Source organism: Molossus molossus, unplaced genomic scaffold (assembly GCF_014108415.1).
Source record: "Molossus molossus isolate mMolMol1 unplaced genomic scaffold, mMolMol1.p scaffold_m16_p_9, whole genome shotgun sequence".
In the NCBI taxonomy this organism is placed as follows: domain Eukaryota; kingdom Metazoa; phylum Chordata; class Mammalia; order Chiroptera; family Molossidae; genus Molossus; species Molossus molossus.
In genome coordinates, this window is record NW_023425403.1 from 104,437,638 (window position 1) to 104,450,100 (window position 12,463).

At 51.5% G+C, this 12,463-nt stretch overlaps 1 protein-coding gene across 1 annotated transcript in view; it reads right to left on the bottom strand.

Moving 5' to 3' along the window:
• STARD13 (StAR related lipid transfer domain containing 13) overlaps positions 1 to 12,463 on the bottom strand; it is a 239,307-nt gene that overhangs the window by 18,582 nt on the left and 208,262 nt on the right. Inside the window, exons 5-7 of the mRNA XM_036249813.1 lie at positions 5,132 to 6,516; positions 3,945 to 4,118; positions 2,674 to 2,833 (exon numbers count right to left, since the gene is read on the bottom strand). Of these exons, the coding sequence (XP_036105706.1) occupies positions 2,674 to 2,833; positions 3,945 to 4,118; positions 5,132 to 6,516 (1,719 nt within the window). The remainder of the gene's footprint in view (positions 1 to 2,673; positions 2,834 to 3,944; positions 4,119 to 5,131; positions 6,517 to 12,463) is intronic.

Sequence of the window (12,463 nt, forward strand, 5' to 3'; positions counted from 1 at the left end):
CATACTCTGCACCCACAGGGGCCATGACCGGGTCCCGGTCCATATACTCTGAGGACTGGGTGGTGAGGGGAGGGCAGGAGAACAATCCCTTCACTTACACCCAATCTTGCTCAAGAAAGAATTCAAGGCGACTTACAATGATCTATAAAATTCAATAAGATGCAATCAAATTAAAGAAAATAGATGAGAAAATCAGAGCGAAAGGAAAGGGAAGATGGACTAGGGTAGCTAAAACCGGGAATGCCGCCAAATCTCATCTACTTCCTACAGGCAGGACACACACTGGGCTGCGTCTCTCCGGCAGCCCAGGTGGAGAAGAAACCCGAGTCTGGTGTGCTTCATGCAAACAACAGACCTGTTGTCCAGAAGCAACATGACGCTTTCGGGAGCCGGGGCCAGAGAAAAAGTTCTTTCCTTCTCACAAAGGACATGACGTAACTGTCAACATCATCAACAAAATCCTGGCGGTGAATTTATCAGTGAGTTGTTGGGGTCACTTCTCAAAGTGCCCCTCAGTCCACTCGGAACAAGCAGTGTGGTAGTGGAGTGCAGGGGTTAACGGCTTGGGCCCTGGAGTCAGGCAGGTTTCCGAGCAGCGCTGGCTCATCGCTGCTGCCCGAGACCGTACCACTCGGGCTGGGCGTGGGGCTGAAGGGAGCGATGAATGCGAAACACTTAGTGTGATCACCGGAACCCGCTGGGCACTCAAGAAAGGCTACTGTTACTGAGCTACTGGCATGATGGCCTGAATTCCCTCTGGGCATTCCTGAACAAACACTCTCTCTTCACAGAGCTTCTGCCATGAGCATTAGCTGGCCGCCCATTAGCATGTCTGGAACAAAGTATTTTCTGTGCTCAGGAAAATGCAGAGCTGAAGACTAAGAGAATCAGCCAAGAGGCAGGATGTGCCTTATATATCCTCATACAAATTAGGAAGATTGGAAAAACATGTCTGAATAAAAGGCTACTCTCCACAAAACATAAAACACAACCTTGGCTCTGTACTAACAAACCAACAAAAGCACAACGGAGACCAGCCAAGGACAGACGCAACACTTCTGGGCATTTCCAATCCCTCGCCGGGCCACCTCTCCAAAGGTTCCTCAGTAACAAGCCCACAGGTCATCTACCTTTGATCAAGGTGTGCTCATGGCGACCACTGTAAAACCTAAACAAGCACGCGGGCAGCACCGGAGACAGAAGGTGAAGAACACACAACGCTGGAGTGAGCGGCGGCACTGCTGTGCCCTGCTAAGGGGTCTCAGCCCCCGTGGGGGCAGCTGCCAGGCGAGCCCCCCAGTTGTAGACGGTGCTCTGCGCCCTTCCTTCTGAGAAACAACAGCCAGTCTTTAAGGCCATTTCTCAAACAAAACGGCCACCAGCCGTGCTCTCTGCTGTGCCCTTGGAGTGTGGAAACCTGCCCATCTGGGCAGACCTGGGACGGAAAAGGGGGTCACGCATTCAGTTCATTCAAAGCTGGCATCAGGCGAAGCGGCTACTCGAATTCTGCTCCCCTGAGAACTGGTGTCTGATTCGCTGAGGGACCGTCCGGATCCTGGATGTGTCCCAGCGTTAGGGCTGATACAAGCACCAGCCACCAGACTCTTTGTGTCCCCGAGCCCAAAGCCAAGGGTAAATCAATAAAACTTGCACATAATCCTAGGTCTCTTCACACGGTATTAAAGAGCACAATGAACAAAAGCGATAGTGAATAGTTGCCTGCAAATACCCCACTGCTCAAGGTCGTCATTTATCAAGCGGCGGCACGGCTTTTATTTTGGAAAGAATGTCTAAGAAACGAATGGGTGTGAACTTGGAGGAACAAAGGCTTGGTCTAGACACTTACAGGATGGGTAGCATGTTGGGCCTGGTCATCGTTCACCATGTGGTGGTCCCCAAACAGTCCCGGAGACACAAAATGATCTCCAAATATATTTTTTAATCCTCACCCAATAATATTTTTCCATTTATCTTCAGATAGAGGGAGACAGAGAGAGAAACATCGACGCAAGAGACACACATCAATTGGTTGCCTCCCATGTGTCCCCGACCACGGCCAGGGACTGAACGGCAGCTGAGGTACGGGCCCTTGACCGGAATCAATCCCGAGACTGGTTCACGGGCCGATGCTCTAACCGCTGAGCCGAACTGGCCAGGACCACTTCCAAACATTTTGTTTAGCTTGAGCTTTTTTTTCTTACTCTACAAGATGAGAGGATATTTGATGTAGCTGATATTGTTTTCATATTGTATTTTCACATTTAAAAAGTTGTAAATAAATGTGTCTTTGCTTTAAGTTTTCCTGGTCATGGTGCTGCTTTAAAAAAAGAAAAGGGTTAATAACATAAAATATAAACATCAATTCTCTAGGAAAATAACAAGGCTGAAAGGAAGGCTGCCCCGCAATGGCCCTGGGTGGCCGAGGCGGAGACGCAGGGCACGCAGACGGACGGCACAGCGGCGGACGACCGCGCCCACTCCCTGCAGTCACTGCGGGGCGTCTCGCAAGGTGCCGGCGAGGACACATCCTCCAACAGCTGGACAAGGATACATTCTGGTCAAATTAAATGCCGACCTACAAGGATCACAGCCTTTCACGGGAAGCATGTCTGCTGTGACGCTGCGGGTCTGACTGGCGCCCCCACACCTGCCGGCGTCGGGCTCCGACCGTACCTGATCCAGGCAGTTGCTGCGGAGGTACCGGAGCGCTTGCTGGATGCTCTGTGGCAGCGGCTGGCCTGTTCTCTGGACGTGAACTATAAGAGGAACGCCAAAGACAGTCTTGTCTTTGTAATCGGGAACTTTCATCCTCTTCATGAACTTGGGAACTGACCTAGAATTCACAGAAAACAGGCCATCAGGGCTCCCGGGCCCGCGGTCGGAGAGGCTGCGAGGGCGAGCGCGCGGGGACCAGGCCCGCGGGACCCCGGCAGGCCCGGCTCAGCGCTTCCCCTCAATCACTGCAGCACAGGGAAGGCCGCGTGTGCCCCTGCGTGTCAGACTCAGCTGTCACACGGCTCAGCTGTCACACGGCTCAGCTGTCACACGGCGGCATTCCCGTCAGTGGGTGGGTCTACGGGTCTGTTTTCAAGTCAGGTGCTCGACTTTCTAGTTCTGTTGTGACTGCACAATTCTCAAGAAGGAAATACTTAAAAATCCCCAACAAGACAAAATAAAACCCATTTAAAAACGACAAGAAGAATTAACTTGGTTGGCTTGGGGAGAAAAAGGGGAGAGAAGATAAGCATCTCTTGGTTATAATGTTCTAGAATCAACTGTACCTTTTAAAGGAAATTTAAATACACAAGCACATATTCATTTGATCATGCAACTTATAAATTATTTTTATAAAAGCATTTCTAATTCTTCTCTATATAATATATACCATAGGACAATTAATGACACATTCTATATGCTTTCAAACCCACCAAATTATCTAAAATAGGTCCACGCTTACGTCCCAGCACAACGCCTTGTCAATTCCTCATTAGGAAGGTCTGACGCATAGTCTCGTTTTTCTTCTGTGCTTTGCCAATGAGATAAACGCAGACATGGACTTGAAGACTGAAATGCTTTTGGAAGGAATCGAGGCTCTACATGCTGGGCTCTGCACTCGTCCAAATGCCAAACAACACGTTGCCCTGCAAGCTGCCAGCATCACTTTACGGCAAGTTTATTTTTAATCCCTCTGCTCACAATCAATCACCCTTTACTTGACCTTTGTCCTTCTGGGAGCCCGAGTGCCTTCCCTGGACAGCAGCAGAGAGCTGCAAACCAAGCAGTGACCTGCAGGCCACCCCAGGGGCCAGGCGCAGGCGGGCGGGAGCAGGGGGACGGGAGGCGAGCTCCGGCGCTAGTTCAGGCCCGAGCACGCAAGGAGCCGGACCTTGGGGATCAGGCCCCAGCCGCAGCCGCACCCGCCCCTCCCGAGCCAGGCTACGCACCAGGTCCAGCCGTGCTTGCTGGACAGGGAGTGCTTCTCCATGACGGCCGTGAGGCGCAGCAGCGAGAGGCGCTGGAGCAGGTTCAGCTGGCCGGCCGTCTGGCTGCTGATGTGCGGAGACCCCGAGGACGGCCGCGGCTGGTGCGAGAGCTGGAAGCTGATCCAGCGGAGTCGCCTGTACCGAGAGACCAGCGGGGAAGCAGTCAGACGGGCGTGGCCCGGAAACACGGGTGGCCGCATCCGAGCGGCTACCCCAGACAGGTGCTGCACCAGACATCACCGGCCAGTGGCAACAGGGACACCAACGTACAGGACAGACCTGAGACACGGTTTTATTCCCTGTTCAATCTGGAAAACAGTCACTGTCGTTTTCAGCAGGAGGTTTAAACCAGTTATGTAATAGATTTCATGTGTTCATTCTACATTCATCCCCAAAGTGTTGAAAGCAGCTGATATTGTGTGTGGGGTGTGTGTGTGTGTGTGTGTGTGAGAGAGAGAGAGAGAGAGATAGATCGATCTCAAGGTCTGGGAGCCCTAGAATATTTTCATGTTGCCACCCGGTCTCGGCCCTCTAACTCCCGCTGGGTGCTGGCTGGGGCCTGCGGGTGACGGGCACAGCTGAGCGCTCCTGCAGTGACGACGACCAGCGAGTCGTCGCCGGAGACATTACTGCCTCCATGGGAAGCTGCTCGTTGGGCCCATCCGGGGCCGTCTTCCTCAGGTACTTCTGGGAGGGTCTTTGTACAATAGCTTCTATGTACTTTGTAGTTGGCATTTTAAAGCCAAAATAAACATGTGAAGTAGGCACCTTAGATCTCAGAATTTTCTCAATTAAAAGTAGTTTAACATTTGGGGTGGAGACATTTTAACCAAGGTTGTGGGACGCTCTGGGCCTCTGTTGTCAGGGACTATCTGTGGTGCTCCAGAGACCTGTGCATGTAGCTGACAGTTTTAAAAATGAAACTACGCCTGAACCTGAAGGGAAGCGCAGGGACGTGAGTGTGAGGTCAGGGCCTCGACAGCCGCGTTGACGGCAGAGACGTCCTCCCTTCGAGTGACCCTGACACACGCATCACGGAGGGCCACTCCAGGGATTCGGTAAGTGCTCTACAAATGTGTGTCAAATACATGAACAGACCACAGTGATCAAGCGGATGAAAAACTATTCCGCAAAATCATGCCACCAACCTGCTTGGCCGGGTCAGAGAGGCGCCGACACCGGAATCCCTCCTGTCTCTGACCCCGGTAGCCTCGGACTCGTTCAGTGACATGCCATCTCTGTCCACATCGCTGGGTGTTGTCCGACCTTCGGAGACAGAGTTGCCTTCGAAATCGAGGGCGATCTGACTAGAAGACGGAATGGGGCATGAGCCAGGCTTCCGAACCAAGGTGTCATGTGCGGGCAGCTCAGGCAGGACGCTCCTTGACCAGTCACCCACTACCTCCTGGAGCCCACTGAGATGGTGCAGGATGTCGCCTGAGTGGGGGACGAGGTCGTCCTTCTCCAAGTCCAAGAGGTCTCCCGTGCTGGCGTACAGGTGGGAGCCCGGGACGTTGTCATAGATGCTGACGCGGCTTGCTCTGTGGCAGGATGCCATGAGCCCGGGCTCCCTGGCGCCGGGGCCCTGCTGTCTGCCCAGGGAGATGCTGCCAGTCCTCCAGTTAACCCCATTGCTGCTGTCTGTGGGCGACAGGCTCTCGATGGACAGCGCCTTCGGGAACGTTCCTGGCTTGTGATCCTTGGGAACGTGCACTACCAAGTTCTCCTGGGAATGAAACTCGTGTGTGTGGTTTCGGCCCCCTGCATCCGGCAGTGCTGTCCCGGCCAGCACGTCGAGGTCCTCCAAGTACATGCCCCCACGCTTGCCGGCCTCCTGGCACTTCCGTTCCTTCAGGCCAGGGGTGCTCGGCCCCCCGCTGCCGTCTTCCTCTGGGCTGGTCTCCCCGCTCCCCTTGCTGGAGCTCGGGAGCCCCTTCCTGCAGGCGGCGGGGGGCGAGGGCCGGAGGTCTCCATTCGGTATGTGGACGCACTGCATGGCCTTGAAGGACTCTGGCTCCTGCTGCAGCACAGGCCCGCTGATCACCAAGCCCCCTGCCCGCCCGGACCCCTTGTGCCCGCCCTGAGCCCCTTTCCCTCGGAGCGTCTCCATGCGCTTCAGCAGCGATTTGGCCCTGGCTCTGCTGGCCTTCTCATTCTTGGGGGGGAAAGGGTAGCTGAGAGCGTCTCTGGGGGACTGTGGGAGGCCGCTGCTGACTACCGGGGCGTCCGGCACGCCCGGGCCATCGGGGCCGTCGCACGCCTCCCGGCCAGCGCCCTGGCCGCCCGGCTGGCCGCGGCCGTCGCTGCCGCCGCTGCTCCCGCTGTGGATGGAGCCGAGCTCGGGCTCACTCAGGTCTGTGAGGACGCTCTCTCTGCTCGTGGTGTTTCTCATCCTGACGTCTCCCGAGGACCCGTTCCTGTCGCCCCCAGGAAACAGCGTGTGGAGGTCGTCCACGCGAGACCAGCGCCGGCTGCTTCTTTGGAAAGTCCATTTGTTGCTGATGCAGAGATCTTCCTCATCCGAGTCGTCACCCTGGAAAACATCAAGGACAGGGCGTGTCGGCCGGCCGCTCGGATGGACGGGGAAGCCGGGGCCAGGGCAAGTCCTCGCCTCCCCTCCTCCCGCTTGTCACGCGCCCTCGGGGTTTGGGGGCACCTCTGAGTAAAGGTCCGCCACCACCGTGCCCTGCCCTGCACAGCCTCCCTCCCCGGCGGCTAGAGGTCTTCCCAGCCTGCCCAGCTTTGTTTTCAGTTTGCACAGTTTCTGATTCATTCCTTCCTCTCAGTTTTTCTCGACTGATCACGGAGGAGGTGTAATCACCGTCTGCGGTCTCTTCTTCCCACAGAAGTCCCGCTGTGAACGGCACTCGCTTCTTCCTGTGGCCTCGCTGGGCCCCAGCTTCCTCCTGTTGAACCTCAAAGCCACCACATCCCACACTAGTGCTCCTCACCTTAGGCTCCCCGACCTGACGCTAGCTGTGTATCCCCTGCACAAATCGACAGCAACATCATCTACTGACTTCCTGTAAGAGGAACCCCAGAGGCCGTCTAGGGCAGTGCACCAGCCTGCTGCCCGCGGCCTTGTTCCCAGTCATCCCTTCTGACGCCTAAGGCAGGGCCCGAACCCAGGCTGCCTTGGCCCCGCTGTGACTCCTTACACAGGTATCTGACCTGTCTGGGTGCTCCTGAGAGTGCATTCCTGGGAGCTGAGAGTCTGGGCTACCCGAGGCCAGAGATGGCCTTGTTTATCTTTGCAAATCCCTGCAGCCCCATAAGGACCTTGACCTAGAGCATTTAAATAACAACTTCCTTTCAAGGTGAGTCGAATCATCGACTCCTTCCTTCTCCTCACCACCAGGGCCCAGCTCAGATGATCCTCAGATCTATCCCTCATTTCTTTCTTTTTAAAAAATTATTAGTTTTTATTGTTGGAAGTATTACAGATGTCCCCCTTTTTTAACCATTGACCCCCTCCTTCCCGCTCCCTCTCATTTCTATCTTCACCCTCATGCCCATGCCCTTTGTTCGGCCTTTGGCACCTTTCTCTGGGCCTATCAGTCACAACCCAGCTGAGATCTTCGGCTCCGGGGTGTTCGCCATCGAAGCTGCTGTGTGCAGTGTGACCCCGCTGTGCTCACCGGGCTCCCCTCTGAGACCCTCGGCCGTCCCCAGTCTCTGGCGTGGGGTTCACAGCCCCTCACCCTGACTGCCATGTACTTACTTTCCTTGCCTCATTTCACTGGGTCCTCCCAACTTCCCTCCACTCAGCTCCCCAGCCCACAACCGCTCCCCACGTTCAGCTGTGTTGCAGGATTAGGAGTCTAAAGGGATATCCGTGGCCCACTGCTGAGAATGTTCTCTGGTTCCTGGTGACTCGTGGGCACTCAGCGCACCTGTGAAGTCCTTCCCTCTGAAGCCTCCCTGGACGGCGATACGGACCGTCAGAACGAGGAAACTCCCGGAGGAGCGGACGAGGGACTAGGGCCGAGTTCAGCAGCCCTTCGCGGCCACCTAGGGACCCTCTCTCCCTGACCAAGTACTCACAAGAGTGAATGGTCTGCACGTCTCCCCAGCCAGAGGGTAAATAGCTTAAATGACCCTACTTAGTGAGACAGAGAGCAGAAATCCAATTAGTGCCATTTGTCCCCCAAGGACAGACAAATTAAGAGAATAAATCTCATTCTGGTATATCAGCATAAAGCTGATGAATATTCTATAAGACACACCCTAAACGCCCAGCCTTTAAAACCCCTGAACACGAAGGTCCCAGGGGTTCTCCCTCCAGGGAGCACGCCCCTGCCATTCCCTTCCCCTGTTCTTCCCCCACAGGCTGCATCCCCTAAACTCCAAGGGACCCCAGGAGACTTGCAACCAGGGAGCAGGGGCAGTGGCATCCCGGGCTAACCCCTGACCTGTCCTCTGACTTCCCAGTGAGCCTAGCGGCCTGGCCTGGGCTCCCCTGTTGGCCCCCCGTTGGCCCTCCCTGTTTCACTGTCCTGACTGTGCTAGTCAATACATTCTTGCTGACTTTGCTGCACTTTGTCTCTTGACTGAAATCTTTCCTTCAAGAAGACAAGAACCGAGGTCTTGTCGTCTCGCCGGTAACAACGACTCCTTTCTCCCCTGCAGTCCTGTAGCACCGGGTCACACCTTCCTTGTAGCATTTACTCTAACGGTAACTCAGCGCAGGTCGCACGCGCACTGTCAGTCACTGTGGTGAGCTCCGCGGAGCAGGGCCTGGTCTCTGTCTTACTCAAGTTTACGTCCCTCCAATGCCAAGCTCACAGTAACTGCTCAATCCATCTGTCCACTGGACTCAGTTTATTTGGCATCTGGTTCTAAGATCCAGTTCCCTGTGCTAGTAGGACTAGTTAGAGCTACTTTCTCCTGTGTTTTTTTTTTTTTTTTTTTTTTATCACGTATAAAATGGGACTAAAAATAGGCCCTGCCTCAGGAGTCACTGTGGGGAGGGAGGGAAATGAGCGCTGAGGAGCCCCTCGCTGAGGAGTGTTTACTCTCATCTTCTAACACCGTCCGGCTGCTCATTACTGCCATCACCTGTCTTTCTACAGCCCCAACACCCACCTCATTCTCTTCGCCTTTGCCATTCTTTCTGTTTTCAAAGAAACCGCGAACAGTCAATAAATGCTGAGATATCCTCATTCGTGTTGATTTCTTGAAAGTCCAGACTCATTTGGGTTGGACTGAACGGCAAATTCGAACATGGAAGTGTAAGGTGGAAGAAAGTACACCACCCAGGTACTGACATCGAATTCTGCAGCTTTAGGTCACAGTGGAAAATTAGCCTTGAGTTGTAAAAGAAGTTGCATAAAGGTTTGGCAAAAGAGTTTAAAAAGCTGCACAAGTGGAAAAAAGGCAAGACTCTGGGACGATGATTCAAAATTATACTTTCTTTGTAGCATTTTCTACTTCCTTTCCCCCTGTGACTGATGCAATAAACCCCGACATCTGAGGGCCATTATATATCAGGCACCATCATAGGGTGAAGGTTTAGTTCTGGATTTTCATATCACATTTCAGGAAACTAGTGAGAGGAAGTTGATATTAAGTACGAATTCTGAAAAAACCCTTTTAGCAAATAGTTTCTGAGAAGGCAAAGGGATATGCTTTTAAAGAAATTATAGATATCTTAAAATAGTAACAATAATATTTAGTGTTGGCTCCAACGAGCTCTCTCAAGCTATCCCAAACGTGGTCACTGATGCTAGTAAACCACATGTAGTTGGATAAGGACTCCTTTATTTCTGCTGAGAGAGACCCGAGCTGGCACCGCAGCCTTCTCCTGACTGCTCGGCTCTGAGGGCTTATTATACTGGCTCTGGGCAACAGGAAGGTATTTGCAACCCAACAAAGCCATGTGAGAGACAGTGACCTGCTGGACAAAAGGCACACCGTTCAGGAAATGCTTTCACCATTTTGACTGCTTGAACCAAAAGGAACAAATAAAAACAAAACCAATAATAAACAAAGAAAAACGCCCATCCTCCTTCAGCACCTTCTCCTTTATCCCAGTACGTCCCAGAGGACACTGGCATGGTTCCGAATCTGTTCTCCTCCAGCTGCAGACTCCTCCAAACTGCCGACAGTGACGTGCTATAGGAGATGCATTTTCTATCGCAACTCAAGGTACACGTAGGGTTATACTAAACAAATAAGTAATTCATACTATAATTATCCTTGTTTGTATCCTGATATAGTTTATTAAATTATAGGTGACATACAACAGTATATCAGTTTCAAGTATACAACTCAGTGATTCAACATTTATACACTCTGTAATCTGGTCACCATGATAAGTTTAGTAACCGTCTGTTGCCATACAAAGTTATTATATATTGTTGATTATTTTCCCTGTGCTGTACATTACTTCCCCCTACCTCTTTATTTTATAGCTGGAAATTTGTATTTCTTATTCTCTTTCTCCCTTTTCATCCATCCCTTCACTCCCTCCCATCTGGCAACCATCAGTTTGTTCTCTGTATTTTTCGGTCTGTTTCTGTTTTGTTTGTTTTGTTTTTTAAATTCCACGTATAAGTGAAGTCATATGGTATTTGCCTTTCTCTGTCTGACTTATTTCATTTCGCTGTACTTTGATATTTTATAACTGAATTTGGTCTGCTTTCCTTTTTAGGGAATGTTGTTTGTGACCCTTCGGATGTGTCTAAGCATCCACTCCTGGCCCTGAGCCACAGTACGAAACGCGGACTGCGCTCCGCATCACGTCCATACGCTCAGCACCCAGGGCCCAGGACCAGGCGCGAGGGGCCTGCGGGGGCTGCGGTCACTGTGCGCGTGTCCTTACTGGGGAAGAGGTGATCAGATTTCATCAGGTTGATCCTTTTTTCAGGCTAAAAACAAACAGTTTGATTATTTAGGAATGCAAAGTGGAGATATCTAGGAGTCAAATGTATTTGTGAGAAAAAGAAATACCAAACTACCTATTCTCCCATCTTGGTGGTTTAGTACCATAAAAACGCTACGGACACAGACTGTCTGGACTTGGGCAAGGGAGCCGACAAAGCCCCCGATACAGCTGTGCCAGAGACGGCACCTGTGCGGGATGCTACAAAGAGCTGCTCCAGGGACCAGTTGAGTAACTTCACCAGAGTATGATCAAAAGACCAAGGAAACCTAAGGAGACATCTCTGAAGGATGCCTCAAAGTTACGTCCATTTTAGGAAGAACTTGAATGAGCCAGGACAACTCATGTTTTTAAAATGTGGCCCTGGCCAGTTTGGCTCAGCAGTTAGAACGTCGGCCTGTGGTCCCGAGAGACCCAGGTTCGGTTCCCGCTAAGGGCACGTACCTCGGTTGCAGTTTGTCCCCGGCCCTGGTTGGTCGTGCGGGTGGCAGCCACTCGATGTGTCCCTTTCACATCAATGTTTCGCGCTCTCTCTCTCTCTCTCTCTCTCTCTCCCTCCTTCCCTCCCACTCTATCTGAACAAAATATCCAAAAATGTCCTCGGGTGAGGATAAAAAAAAAAAAAATGTGAAGATGACAAGGTAATTCATTAAGTAACCTCAAGCAAGGCGTCCTTTCTGAGACTCAATTCTGTTAGCTCTAAAATGGGGATGATGACAATGCACACGCAGCATGGTATGCCAATAGACGCAAATGAGAGTCTACATAAAAACTCCATGTAACCCTTACAGCGCAAGCTTAAATTAGTTATCTGTGTCAGAGACTGGCCACATGAAGGTGTAGAAAGATCTCAACAGAATAGAAATATGACCTGTTAATAAGATGACATTTCATGAAGTAAAATATAAAGACCTAACTTTAAAAATCAACCATCAGAAGTGTAGGATAGAACAGACTTGGTTTAATAGCAGTTACTATTCATAGCTTCGAGAGTTGTAGGAGAGTTAAGGTTACTGTGAATTAACCATGTAATACAGCTGCCAAACTAAGTCACTAACTTTGAAATGCATGACCAGAAGCATGGATCTCAAGACTCAGAAGGCGGGAGCCCTACTATGCTGTGCACTGGTCACATACCTCAGGAACAACGGGCTCATGGGAAGGAGTACATTTCTAGGGAAGGGTAATCATTTCTAGAGAAGGGTAATCAAATGTGAAGGATGATTGAAAGAGCTAATAGGTTGGTTTGGAAATGAGGAATTACTCAAAGTGTGGTCAAGGGGCTGCCAGTCCCCAAACATACCAGCCTTCAGCGAGGTAAGTACAGACTTTGAGAGAAAGCATTACAATGTTTGCCACCATTGGGCAAAGCCATGCTATTCAAGGTCATGATCAGTGGACTCACGGTACTGAGTAGGGCAGAGCCCATGCTGGGTGTTGTGCATAGTAGGTCTGCTTTATCACATGTACGTTTTCAGAAACTCAGAGTGTATAATGCAAGGATGCTTTGTTTCACAGAAAGATAATTGTTGGAATTGGCTAGTAATTAAGGATTAAAGATGAATTTTGAAAATACAGCAACACTCATATCATTTTG